Here is a 14,468-nt window from a genome sequence, read left to right as displayed (position 1 = left end):
GGACGTCCAGGTGATTTCGTTTCTCTTTGATATTACAGTTCTCTTTGTTATTCACAATTTGCTTTTAAAAAAGGTAATATGAACGCATTTGGAAAATTGTCGTATTTCAATAGAAACGTATGGCAATAAGTAGTTTTAGTTGAGGTCAGAAAGAAATTTCCCTAAACGTTATAAGACTTAAAATGGCAGAGAAACGACTGCTGAGGGAAAACAGATTATGTACATGTGTAATTTTATAGGAATAGGGCTTAAAAATAAAATTAAATATAAATAAATATTAATATACTTTCAAAAACTTTATTATCAATTTTGTTCAGGCTTGCTCGGTCATTGAATTATATGGCTATTTGGATATGGAAACACGAGATTGGATTGATGGATTATTTTCAAATATATTCCGCGAAATGAATAAGCCAATAGAGCGCGAGGTAAGTAAAGTAAACAGCTTATATATCTCCAATAATTTTGAATGAGGGTGCTGACGCCGGGCTGCCATCTAGCTTTCGAGAGTTCGCATATCTAGTTTCCCAGCTTCTCGTACAGCGCCTTCGCTGCCGTAGTAATTCCATTCGAATTGAAGTGGAACAGCAGCTAATCCCTACACACACACGCACACGCACCTATAGAACACGCACATTCTAGTTAGAGCCGAAAGCACTCGGTGTCAATTCAATCGCCAGTATGTAACAGACGCGCGCTTCCAGACCTTGGCTGCGAGTGTGTGTGCGGGTGGGACGTGATGTGTGATGTGGCAGCCAATGTGCATCATTCATACGAAAATCGCGCCATTCGCTAATAAATCCCATTGCACAACCAGCCAGCCTGCGGCCGAGCCAGTGCCTAGCGGGAATGGCTAAACAAACTATGTATGTCGCCTGACAATCCATTCGGTTACTCAGCCTTCAGGCTTTCAGGAGGTAATCTTTCGCTCGTAGCTCTTGCTGTGGCGCCGCTGTTGGGGCCGAGAGACACAGGTTTTGCCGGCGCCAGTCAGTAACCGCTGGCATTGAATAACACACTCTGACTAATGCAATCCAATACCGTCCAATACTAACAGGAGCGCCGGTATGCTTGCTTTGACGGTGACGTGGATGCACTTTGGATTGAGAACATGAACTCTGTTATGGATGATAACAAGCTGTTGACATTAGCGAATGGCGAACGTATACGCCTGGAGAACTATTGCGCGCTGCTCTTTGAAGTGGGTAATTTGTTTTATGCTTCCCCAGCCACCGTCTCGCGGGCTGGCATGGTATACGTGGATCCCAAGAATCTGCGCTACAGTCCATTCTGGCAGCGATGGGTGTTGACCCGACCGGAGCCGCAACGGGAGCTGCTGAACGATTTCTTCGAAAAGATAATTGTGAATGCAATTGCGTTCATTTTAGAAGGCCTGGACGGAACCACCCAGGGCAATCCGCTCAAGTTGGTCATTATGCAAACCGACCTCAATATGGTTACACAGTTTTGCAATTTGTATGATGCCATGCTGCCGGTATACGGACCGCCGGAGAATAAGAACTCGGATGAGCCTGTGCTCAAGGTCTACAATACGGATACCTTGGAGTGCTGCTTCGTGCAGGCTGTCTACGGATCTCTGGGCGCCTGTCTGCTGGAAAAGCATCAGATCATATTTGATGAGTTTATGAAGCGCATTGCCGGCTTTCCACTTGTGGAAGACTCACCGGCCTCGCCGGCCGGTGGCGGGCAATTGCCACAGACGAAGCCCACTCTCTACGACTACTTCTGGGATCAGAAGGAGAACTGCTGGATAGCATGGGAGTGGGTTGTTAAGCCCTACGTGCATGACCCATCCGTCAAGTTCAGTGAAATTCTAGTACCAACTGTCGACAACACGCGCACTGACCGGTTGCTGTCCCTCATGAGCGATGTAAGTTGAAAACTAGATCTGTGGATAAACCTAATCTCGATTGGCTTTGCAGATCAAACGACCCGTCCTGTTGGTGGGCGAGGCAGGCACATCGAAGACGGCTACCATCATGCAATACTTGCGCAATCTGAATCCCTCTGTCAATGTAATTTAAATACGAAAAGTTATCAAATACTGTCTTTCCCTCAACCTGCGCCCTTCTTTCAGGTCATACTCAATATCAATTTCTCATCGCGAACGTCGTCTCTGGACGTGCAGCGTACGCTGGAGGCAGCTGTCGAGAAACGAACCAAGGACACGTATGGCCCACCGATGGGCAAGAAAATTGCCTGCTTTATTGATGACATGAACATGCCGCAGGTGGATGAGTAAGTGCACAGAGATACTTGGCTCATGAATGAAAAATCACACTGCTTCTTCCACAGCTACGGCACCCAGCAGCCGATTGCGCTGCTGAAGCTGTTCTTCGAGAGAGGCGGCATGTACGATCGGGACAAAGACCTCAACTGGAAGAAGTTCAAGGATATGACATTCTATGCTGCCATGGGCACCGCTGGCGGTGGCCGCAACGAGGTGGATCCGCGCTTCATTAGCATGTTCTCCACATACAACATCCTGTTCCCTAACGATGAGTCGCTCATACAAATCTATTCGTCTATATTTAAAGGCCATATGACCTTTACCAAATTTCATAAGCGCTTCTTTATGGTTGCCGACATCCTTGTTATTATGACGCTCAAGCTATTCAAGGTGAGTATTCGAACTTATTCACAGTTATTCATTTTACTTTACTTGATGAGTAGGAAATTAAGTAAAGAATCTTAGCTTGTCAAGAAATTCTCCAATATATTGCATAATGATATACTTCCATCGCACTCAAAGAAACTGTTAAGAATCGTTTAAATATCACAACTTTATTTGCGCTGAAAATCTGTAAGAGCCCCCGTGGAGGGTGCAAAAAGCTATCGCATTCTGAAGAGCGCTTTAAAATCTCTCACAAATTTTATGAAATTCGATTTACATATGCAAATAACGGCAATTTTTCATAATCTGCTTTGCTGCCTCGCCACCATACAATGGAAATTATTCAATGGTCTGTAATGCTCCACGACGAGCGCTGCCCTCCATAGCTGCTCCATTGGTTCCTCGAGCACAGCTCGGTGCTGCCAGAGCACCAGTTACAGCTAAAGCTGGCTCTGGCTCTGGCTCTTGCTTTGACTGTGGTTGTGGCTGTTGCCATAGCCATTTGCTGTTTGGCCTTCCACACAATGGTCACCCGCCTCGACGGCTGCCTAGTTGACTGTGTCTAGGTTGCTCTGGCTGCCTCGCCTATCTTCGGCAGCACATCTTGGCTGGAGCAAAATTTGATTATGTTCAAGTATTGAACTGTAGATGGCTCTTTTTCCATCTGCCTCGCCCTCGCCTTCGCATTCCCCCTGCCAAAGGGGCTGGAGCATTAGTTTATGGTGCTTTTAACAATTGTTGACACTAAAATATTATCGCATTTCATTGCGTGCAGATAAAAATGCATTTGTCGCCACAATTGCCACAAGCAGCATGCGCAGAGGCAGCGCCAGCTCCAACAGTTGCTGCCCAAAAATATATATATACCTATATATATATAGATGATTTACTCACACCTGCCGTTTCAGTGCAAAGCAGTCGTTGTAGTACCTACTACACCCTGGCCTGTCTAGTTCGTACGTCTTCTTTATACACTCGACGCGCCAGCCCAAAAGATATTAATGTTCCACGAAATGGAATAAAATGAATTATTTGAATAGAATTGTCCAGGCTATAGAGAGCTGGTGGCGGCTGCAACTTGATAATGGCTGTAAATTCAAGTGAACGCAAGTCGTCCAGCTCTCCCCGCCGCCCTCTCAGCTTTCGTAGAGGATGCTCAGTACTTGAATGCATATTGCCAGCAGTCAAGATAAAATTGATTTGTGTAGTGCTTCGCAGCATGGCGGCGGCAGAGTTCTTGGCCTTTGCCACTTGCAACTTCTTACTCTAATTACTGCTGCTATGACTCGCCTCTTTAGATGGTCATCGTGGATCTGCCGCCGACGCCCTCAAAGTTCCATTACATATTCAATCTGAAGGATCTGTCGCGCATCTTTGCGGGCATGCTTCTAATTCAGCCCGACTACTATAAGGATCTGCGAGAGCTGCTGCGAGTCTGGCGCAATGAGTTCACCAGAATCATATGCGATCGACTCATATCGCAAACGGTAACTATAATGCCCCCATAATGTGAAGGTTCACTCTCTGCAATTTCGACTCGCAGGATATAACTAATGTGCGTCGCAATCTGGCCATCGAGGTGGAGGAACGTTTCCCGCCCGAGTTCGAGGAATTGCATGGCTTTATAGACGTGGAGGCCGCCGCTGCAGAAGCACAGGCACGATTGCTATACGAAGCCGAGACTCCTGCCCCAGCAGCAGGCGGCGAAGAGGAAGGAGAAGAAGAGGACGAAGGCGATGAGGGTCCCGATGCAGTTCTATCGCTCAAGGATTATGTGCTCCGCGACCCGCTGGTCTTCGGCGATTTCCGCAACTTCACCAACGAATCCGAGCCGCGCAACTATGAGGATCTCATTGATTACAAAGCCGTCTTCAGCTTATTTACCGAAATCCTACAAGAGTACTGCGAGCGTAAGCAGAAAATGACGCTGGTCTTATTCGAAGATTGCTTGGAGCATTTAACGAGAGTGCATCGCACCCTGCGCATGAATCGGGGCCACGTTCTGCTCATCGGAGTCGGCGGCTGTGGCAAGAAGTGTGTCACTCGCCTCGCCTCCTTTGCGGCCGAGTGCGAGGTATTCGAAATCACAATATCCCGTGGCTACAACGAAACGTCATTCCGCGAAGACCTCAAAGTATTGTACAACATAGCTGGAGTTAAGCGAAAGAAGGTTGTGTTCCTCTTTACGGCCGCTCAGGTTTGCATGACAACAGCTTGCAATGATGCCAAGATTGAAGCAATCTTTTCTTTAACAGATAGCGGAAGAGGGATTCTTGGAGCTGATCAACAACATTCTAACAGTGGGCCAAGTGCCGGCTCTCTTTGCAGATGAGGATAAGGATGGCATCGTGAATCAAGTCCGCAAGTTTGCCGAAGAGGAAGGCCTTTCTGCATCCAAGTAAGAATTCAAACTGTTTCCCTATACTTCACCTACTGGTCACGTATACCTTGCAGGGATTCAGTTTGGGCCTACTTTCTGCGCTGCTGTGCCGAGAACCTGCATGTGGTGCTTTGCATGTCGCCAGCTGGTGATGCCCTGCGTAATCGTTGCCGCAGCTTCCCAGGTCTCATTGGCAGCACTTACATTGATTGGGTATTTCCCTGGCCCAAGCAGGCGCTATATGCGGTTGCAAAGCTCTTCCTCACCGAGCACGCCCTGATTCCGGTACTGCATCGAGAAGCGATCATTGAGCACGTTGTACATGTGCACATGTCCATTCAAGACTATTCCAAGGACTACTTGACGAAGCTGAGGCGCTGCAACTTTGTGACGCCCAAACACTACTTGGACTACATCAACACTTATCTTGGACTACTTGGTGAGATTGCGATGTACTTAATACACACATTACATGAAATTCCATAATATTTTTTCAGAGGAGAAACATAAGCACATCATGCAGCAGCGCGAGCGACTTGGAGAAGGTATCAAGAAAATCGAAGAGGCTTCCGTGCAAATCGACGAGCTGCGTATTATAGTGACAGAGCAAAAGAAAAACGTTGCCGTTGCGGCAGAGGAGTGCGAGGCCATGCTGGTGACCATAGAGTCCTCCACGCAGAAAGCAAACACCAAGAAAGCCGAGGCATCTGAGAAGTCGGTCGAGGTGGAAAGTAAGGGGAAGGTGATTGCCGTCGAGAAAGACGAAGCTGAGCTGATTTTGGCTGAGGCAATGCCAGCCGTGGAGGAAGCTCGTCGGGCCCTTTCCGAGCTCGAAAAATCTCAGATCACTGAGATTCGATCCTTTGCGACGCCTCCGCCAGCCGTGCAAGTTGTGTGCGAGTGCGTGGCCATATTGAAGGGCATCAAGGAGATCAGCTGGAAGAGCGCTAAGGGCATGATGAGTGATGTGAACTTCCTCAAGAGTTTGATGGAAATGGACTGCGAGGCGCTGACCCAAAAGCAAATCACCTCCTGTCGCGCCCACATGAAAACTCAGAATTTAGACGATATGGGCAAGATTTCCATAGCCGGTGCCGGATTATTGAAGTTCGTGAAAGCTGTGCTCGGCTTCTTTGACGTCTACAAAGAGGTCAAACCGAAGAAGGAGCGCCTTGAGTTCTTGGTTGAGGAGCAAGAAGTGCAAGTAAAACTGCTGAATCACTTGAATGCGGAAATTCAAAAGCTAGAAGAGAAATTGGACGAGCTGAATCAGAACTACGCCACCTCCATGAGGCAAATGCGTGCCTTGACTGAAATGATGCAGCAGGCCGAGCGTCGACTGCTCGCTTCTGACAAACTGATCAGCGGCCTTTCCTCGGAGTTGATACGCTGGAGCGCCGAAATGGCCAGCCTGGGCCAACAGCTGATCGACAGTGTTGGCGCTTGCCTCATTAGTGCATCGTTTTTGGCTTACACGGGCGCATTCACCTGGGAGTTCCGCAAGAACATGGTGTTTAGCGACTGGCTTGAGGATATAGTTGCATTGGGCATACCAGTAAAGCTTCCCCTGAAAATTGATGGCTACCTCACGACCGATGTGGAAATCGCTCAGTGGTCTAACGAGGGCCTGCCGCCAGATGAGCTGTCCATTCAGAACGGCATACTCACCATGCGCGCGTCGCGTTTCCCACTCTGTATAGATCCTCAGCTGCAGGCGCTTCAATGGATACGGAAGAAGGAGGCGCGTAATAATCTCAAGATATTGTCATTTAGCGATTTCGATTTCCTAAAGCAGCTGGAAATGGCTATAATGTATGGGATCCCTGTCTTATTCGAGGATGTGGATGACTACATTGATCCCGTCATTGATGACGTTCTGCAGAAGAACGTTCGGGTGCAGGGAGGACGCAAGTTCACAATGTTGGGCGATAAGGAGGTTGACTGGGATCACAGATTCCGACTCTACTTGACCACAAAGTTTTCTAATCCCAAATTCGATCCCGCTGTGTACGCCAAGGCCTTAGTCATCAACTACACGGTCACGCAAACGGGCTTGGAAGATCAGCTACTGAGCGTTGTGGTTGGCACCGAGCGCCCTGATCTGGAGCAGCAGCGATCAGATCTGATTGCGCAGACCAGCGAAAATAAACAGCTCCTCCAGCAACTCGAAGACTCGCTGTTGCGCGAGTTGGCCACATCGACGGGCAACATGTTGGACAACGTAGAGCTGGTTGAGACCTTGGAAAACACCAAATCGAAGGCCGGCCTTGTCATGGAGCAGCTGAAGTTAGCCAATGACACTGCTATGGATATTGAAATCCTGCGGAATGGCTATCGCGCCGCCGCCAAGCGAGGGGCGGTACTCTTCTTCGCTCTGGCGGACATGGCCACAGTGAACAGCATGTATCAGTATGCGCTGGCTGCATATCTGGACGTATTCGTCTACTCCCTGCGTAAGGCCGTGCCAGACACGGTGCTGGCAAAGCGGCTGAACAATATCATTAAGACCCTGACCGAGAATGTCTATTGCTATGGATGCACAGGCATCTTTGAGCGGCACAAGCTGCTCTTCTCATTCCAGATCGCCACTAAACTGGCGCAGCGGGACGGAGTCCTGTCACAGCAGGAAATTGATTTCTTTATCAAGGGCAGCATCGCGTTGACAAAAAGTGAACGTAACAATCCTGCCAAATGGCTGCCCGAAAAAAGCTGGGAGGATGTCCTTAAATTGGCCTCCGATTTTCAAGAAATGTTTTCCACTTTACCCGACCATTTCAGTATGAATTTGGAAGAATGGAAGCAGGTGAGTCTTTTAGCTCTTAGCCTATTGATACCAAAATATTTCAGCTACATACATAGCTTGAACTTAATTTATTATATATGAATTTATGAGACATTTAAGTAACTCGAATATATTGTTGAAAAAGTCTTAGCCATATGACCAGAGCTTTTTACTGTCCCGCATAACATGTCCAAAAAGTAGCAAACGACAATTAAGTTCAAATAAGCTAATAGGTATAAGTGGAAGGCAGTCTTACTTTATAGAGTAAGTCTGTTAAATGGTCACCCTTATTATAACTTATTCAACTTAGTTTCATAAATGAATGGAACATGTGTTTGTAGTTAACTAGGTTCAGCTGCATTATTCATGATTTTAAATTTTTCTTGTTATTCCTATATTTCCTTTTCTTTTTATGTGTGGCTGCACCACTCTGAATGTCAACATCAAATTCAATATACCCTTATTAACCGCTGCTTCTGGGACTTTGCTCTGAAAATGGACAACAACAACAACGACGACGACAATTTTGGACTTTGGATGCTCGCTAAAACTGTTCCTGACTGGCATGCGGCATTGACTGACTTCCGTTGGCGATGCTCATTCTGTTTGCACTTATCGGCAAATGCCCATGGTCCATGGTGGTGCAGTGGTACGACTTGGAGAACCCCGAGGAGGTGGCATGCCCTGGCGGTTACAACATCAAATGCAATGCATTCCAGGCAAGTGCCACTGCTGCTCTGTGCTATCGCTTTGCATGCTTTCAGGTTCAAGTGGCTGGCGCTCGGTCGTAGTCCGAGTAGGTCCTTGCCAGGAGCTGCCGTTGCCATCGAGCGTTATTGGATTTTGTACTTTATGCTCGTTTCTAGTGGATTATTATGTACAAGCCGCACACACATTCGCCCACGCACACACACACACACACACACACACACAGAGAGAAGAGAGTGAGAGAGAGAAAGTCTGGGCGTTCAGTTTTACTCGACTTTTGCTACGTCCTGCAACTTTGGCGCACATTTTCTGCTCAAGTTATTAGCAGCCTGTTTTTGTCAGCCAGCATAGCTGTATCTAGCATAGTGTGCGTGTGTACGGGTTTGTGTGTGTGTACGGGTGTGTGCATTACCATATTTTATCAATTTTCCAAGCCATTAGATGAGCGGCAATTTACGCCGGCAGTTGTACTTGAATCCAGCGGCGAGCCCAATTTGCACTCGAGTCGAGCCAGAAACCACAAGGACGATGGCAACAACAACAATAGCAACAAAATAAGTGCTGGCAAGGACCAACTCTATAGATGAGCGCTGTCAGTCAGCGCTGTTGATATTGTGCTATTTGAATGTCGCCTTGTCTAATATCGATGCATTTCTTATGGTCTACCCACAGAAATTGCTGTTTCTGCGCTGCTTCCGCGTGGATCGAATTTTCCGTTCCATAAATCAGTACATTGTGGAGACCATGGACGAATTCTATATTATGCCGCCGGTTGTGAGCTTCTCCGCCATCTATGAGCAAACGACGTGCTCGATTCCAGTTTGCTTTGTACTCAGCGCCGGCTCAGATCCCACCAACGATCTGATTAAGCTGGCTGACATCGTTCTTGGCGGCATGGGCAACTTCTGTCACATTTCACTTGGCCAGGGACAGGAGAAGGCTGCAATGAGCCTGCTGGATGCGGCGCTCAGACAGGGTCAATGGCTGATGCTCCAGAATGGTCACTTGCTGGTCAAGTTTGTGCGCGAATTGGAGAAGTTCCTGGACAAGGTGGAGACTCCGCATCCGGACTTCAGGCTCTGGATCACCACGGATCCCACCCCGACGTTCCCAATTGGCATATTGCAAAAAAGTCTAAAGGGTAAGCCTCCATTGTGATTAACATAGCGAATATATAATTTCATCTACAAATTTTTAGTGGTTACTGAACCGCCCAACGGCTTGAAGCTAAATCTGCGTTCGACATTCTTTAAAGTGCGGCAGGATCGTCTGGAGGCGTGCTCCCATCGTGCTTATCGTCCATTAATCTATGTTCTGGCCTTCTTCCATGGCGTGGTGCAAGTGAGTTTTCAGTGCTTTCAAAACACAGAAAAAGCCAATTTTGGTGAATGTAGCTGCATCGGAAGAGCTGGCGCAGCTGCGTCGACTGCTGAAGCATGCACTTCGTTATTTATTAATTTGTTCATTTCTATCTGCTTGTTAAAAGCATTCTCGACACAACTGCGCCCAAGTTGCCCAATTGATGGAGCAGCCATTGTGCTTTTTGCACAACAAACTGTTATTGATAGCGTTGATAGCAGCTACTGTGTTTTCAATTAATCTGTTCAACACACTTCACATTCACATTCACATTCCCATTTCCCGTTCCCTTTTCCCATTCTCTATGCGCTAGGAACGCCGCAAATACGATAAGCTTGGCTGGAACATAGCGTATGATTTCAACGACACAGACTTCGAAGTGTGCACGGAGATCCTGCGTAACTATTTGACCCGCTGCTCCGAGGAGAAGATGCCGTGGAATAGTCTCAAGTATCTAATCGGCGAGGTCATGTACGGGGGCCGCGTCATTGATGATTTCGATAGACGCATTACCAACTGCTACATGAATGAATATATGGGTGACTTTCTGTTCGATGTATTCCAATCGTTCCACTTCTACGAGGACGAGAACGTTGACTACTGCCTGCCCGACGAGGAGACCGTGCTCAAAGAGGACTTCATTGGTGAGTCGCCGCCGTCTGTTAGTGGGTCACGTGATGCGACAGCCCCCATTTAAATACGTAATGCATTGATCACACAGCCCACATTGACAAACTGCCGCTGGTCAATAAGCCGGATGTATTTGGTTTGCATCCAAACGCGGAAATCGGTTATTACACAATGGCCGCGCGCAACATTTGGAACAGCCTGATTGAGTTGCAGCCGCAAACTGGTGAGTGACTGGCCAATGGGCCTATACTATATAATGCTGGGTACATTGATATTGAAGCACTGTAGAAATTTTAGTATCTTATTATTTCCCAACTTCTTTGATAGGCCCAATTTCATTTTAGGTATTTAGTATATATATATACATATATATATAAACATACATATATATATATATATATAGATATATATATATATATATATATATATATATATATATATATATATACATATATATATAAACATATGTATATATATATATATATATATATATATATATATATATATATATATATATATATATTTATATATATATATTTTTTTTACTTTAAAAAACTTTAACTACATATATCTCTTCGAATATTTTTAACTTTACTTATAATTTGCATAAATTATTTTAAATATTATATTTTTCTTTTAATAGAAAATTATTCGAATTTCATTTCGTAAATCATACTCTAAAAGCTTTATAAAAGATGCGTTCTACTTAAAATCCTAGTTTAATAGGAGTTTCGATTATTTTATTTTGGAAGTTTCGATCTCGTTTTTCGATTTACCGGTGCACGGTGTACCTATCCACGCGAATCTACATACATATATCCGATAAAGTGTTTGACAGTTCGGTTAAAAAGCGGAAGCCATTTACAAGTAAATGGTTTAATTTACATGCAGCGTGTGCCAATTGTCAGCCGTTTATTACATTTTATCTTGTTGATTTTCATTGCTGTTGCATTTTTGGCATGTTACATTTTTTATTTAATTTAATTAATTAGTTGCGGTTTTGCAATTAACTTTATTGCATGCGCCATTATAGGCTGCGAACAATAACAGGGCATACATTAAAAATTAAAATAGAAGCATATTCGCATCCACACTCTCGCACACTGCAACAAACACACCTACGTTCACACATCTATAGCCGCCCGCACGCCGCAAATCGCCGCAAAAAAAAAAACTCTGCGATTCAGCATAAGCCTCACCACAGTCGCCCTGATCCGATTTCGCCTCCGCCCCCGCCTCCGCATTCGCATTCGCATCCGCATATGCAGTAACGACCATTTTTGAAAACGTCACCCGAAAGTCGATAATTTTGCGTTGCGAGCTTAAGCGTGTTAAAACCGCCATCAGAGAGCACTTTTCCACTTTCCGCGCGCGCACTCAATGCAGTAATACATATATGCACACACACACACACACACACGCACACACATGCGAGCCACTCAGTATCCTTGTACATTGTCCATGATTGTGTACATACATATAATATAATTTAAACAAATTTGCCGTTTTACTTTTTGCCACACCTTTGCGCAAGCATAGCTACCAGGTGTACACCAAACAATGAGAAATCCGGTAAAGTATTCCCTGTAAACCTGTAAAGCATGATCAAATAATGATCTGAACGATAAAAGAGCAGAGCATTAAAAAGCTCATCTCTTCATAATGAGGGTAGACTTTTGAAGACCTGTCATAAAAGTAGTAAGTCTGCCTGGGTGAAAAATAATCCCTCATTAAGTTTGTCTGTTTATGAGAGAGTATTGCATTTCCGGCTACTGTTGATTGCATTGCTATTAACTATTCCGTAAGTTAAATTGGGAACTTATATAGCTTACCATGACCTAGTTAGCTACAGTCAGTCATATGTTAAACTGTTAAGGATACCAAATGAATATTAAGAATCTTATTGGAAATACGTTTTCTCATAGTCAGCTGTCCAATCTTTCTTTCCAACTAATAGACCATACTCTGATAGGGTAAACTCGGAAACCTGCCCACAATTTGCATATTCATGAGCTACAGTATTTGCTAATTGACAATTACGAAAAAAAAAAAGGAAATTCACAACACAATAAATGTCATGTGCAATGGCTGCATTCCAGCAACAGCAAAGGCAATAAAAACCGAAATTAGTTCAATTTTCAATGTTAAAGTAAAGAGTGTTAAAAAAAGAGAGAGAAGAAAAAAGTGTCAATAACCACTAACCACTGACTGCTACAGAGATAACATTGAGGATTTTCTCTGCCATTGTCATGCCTAATTTATTTTTTCAATTTTCCCATTCAGGTGAGGGCACCGGTGGCATCAGCCGAGACGACTTCATCGACTTTGTGGCTGCCGGCATACTGAAGAAGCTTCCGCCGGCCTTCGAGACGTGGCGCATACGAAAGCAAATCCAAATGAGTCTGTCACCCACCGGTGTGGTGCTGCTGCAGGAGCTGGATCGGTTTAATATTCTGGTGGTGCGCATCAAGAAGACGCTGGAGCTGCTGCGGAAGGTAACTTTCAGTTTGCTTTGCTCTGCTCTGCTCTGCTTTGCTCTGCTCTGCCTGTCAATAGGAAGCTCACATAAATCCTTCAGCTTTGTTTTGCATTTTGTTTATACAATTGCCAACTTGGCTGTCGACCAATGCTCGTGGTCGCCCACCTTCAACCCATAAGGAAATGCGAATGCGAGTGCGATCCTTTGCTGGACTGCAGCATTTTGTTGCCAAAATAAATTTACAAATGCAAATGAACTCTGCCGCTGGTGCTGGTGCTCAGGCTGGCGCTGGCACTGGCGCTGGCGCTGTCTTTGCCATTGTCTTGATGTAGATGTCGCCGCGCCCACACAAATACAGTTACCTCTCCTCTCCCTCAACTATAGCAGATGCCTGCATATGTGCTGTCATTGTGCCTTTTAATTTAATTGCATGCCCTCCGCAGGCCATCGCCGGCGAAATCGGCATGGACAATATCCTGGACAACATTGCCAACTCGTTATTCAATGGCCTCTTGCCAGCCGCATGGAGCAAACTGGCGCCGGCCACATGCAAGCAGTTGGCCAGCTGGCTGGATCATTTAAAGGTGAGTCGCAGTCTCTCCCACAGTCGTCGCAGCTCATTAATCAGCTCGGCGAAAAAATCAGTCAGCCGTCCACCGTCCACCGACCACCGCCCACTAATCAGCGATTCGCTTTCACCTGGTATTTCAGAAACGTGCCGTACAGTACAAGTATTGGTCGATTTCAGGTGAGCCGCTGGTCATGTGGCTGTCTGGACTGCATATACCACAGAGCTACCTCACGGCCCTCGTTCAGGTGAGAAATGAGCTTCTCCATAATGTGAGTTTTCCTAACGTGGTGCTGTCTGTCTCTCCTCCTCTGCAGATTGCCTGCCGCAGAAACAACTGGCCCCTGGATCGCTCCACGCTATTTACCTATGTGACCACATACTCGGAGCCCGATGACGTCGAAGAGCGTCCAGCGACGGTGAGTAGACTGCCTGGCGCTAAATGCAGAACTATGACCCCCATGTGACTACTGCCGGAAATATCGCCCACCGCCCACCACCTACCTCCATACCAGCCCACCGCCCCCTCGCTTGGCACTAATTTTGTAATTAAGAATTCTGTTTGCATTTTAATCGTTGAACTTTTTGCAGGGCTGCTATATACACGGTCTGTACATAGAGGGAGCTCGCTTTGACACGCAGGCGGGCCAGCTGAAGCGTTCGCATCCGAAAGTCCTGGTCGAGGAGCTGGCCATTCTGGCCGTGGTGCCCATTGAAGCGCACCGACTCAAGCTACAGGTTTGTATTTATGCCGGGTCCAACACCGTCTGCAAGAGACAAGTACTAATGTCCTCTTGTATCTACATATACGCTGGATGGAGCACATTGCTGGGGGTGGTTATAATGCCCACTCCCGTTGATATTTGTTTAAATGCTGTGCACTAAATTACCTACAACTTCCCCATTTCCGCAGCTAATGGGGCAGCT

General features: G+C 46.1%; 1 protein-coding gene across 1 annotated transcript in view; it reads left to right on the top strand.

The window, feature by feature from the left end:
* The window catches only part of Dhc98D (Dynein heavy chain at 89D), a 34,793-nt gene that overhangs the window by 19,722 nt on the left and 603 nt on the right, over positions 1–14,468 (top strand). The window contains exons 28-47 of the mRNA XM_018018783.2: positions 318–428; positions 1,058–1,891; positions 1,944–2,036; positions 2,099–2,259; positions 2,317–2,641; positions 3,934–4,122; positions 4,179–4,832; positions 4,891–5,033; positions 5,090–5,454; positions 5,513–7,818; positions 8,445–8,516; positions 9,178–9,646; positions 9,704–9,846; positions 10,178–10,508; positions 10,586–10,717; positions 12,778–12,989; positions 13,417–13,557; positions 13,685–13,789; positions 13,859–13,960; positions 14,133–14,279. Coding sequence (XP_017874272.1) covers positions 318–428; positions 1,058–1,891; positions 1,944–2,036; positions 2,099–2,259; positions 2,317–2,641; positions 3,934–4,122; positions 4,179–4,832; positions 4,891–5,033; positions 5,090–5,454; positions 5,513–7,818; positions 8,445–8,516; positions 9,178–9,646; positions 9,704–9,846; positions 10,178–10,508; positions 10,586–10,717; positions 12,778–12,989; positions 13,417–13,557; positions 13,685–13,789; positions 13,859–13,960; positions 14,133–14,279 — 7,035 coding nt within the window. The remainder of the gene's footprint in view (positions 1–317; positions 429–1,057; positions 1,892–1,943; positions 2,037–2,098; positions 2,260–2,316; positions 2,642–3,933; positions 4,123–4,178; positions 4,833–4,890; positions 5,034–5,089; positions 5,455–5,512; positions 7,819–8,444; positions 8,517–9,177; positions 9,647–9,703; positions 9,847–10,177; positions 10,509–10,585; positions 10,718–12,777; positions 12,990–13,416; positions 13,558–13,684; positions 13,790–13,858; positions 13,961–14,132; positions 14,280–14,468) is intronic.

Source organism: Drosophila arizonae, chromosome 2, assembly GCF_054131065.1.
Source record: "Drosophila arizonae isolate 15081-1271.41 chromosome 2, UAZ_ARI_1.0, whole genome shotgun sequence".
NCBI lineage: Eukaryota > Metazoa > Arthropoda > Insecta > Diptera > Drosophilidae > Drosophila > Drosophila arizonae.
The sequence above is the reverse complement of the archived record's forward strand: the minus strand, read 5'-3'. Positions and strand labels throughout refer to the sequence as shown.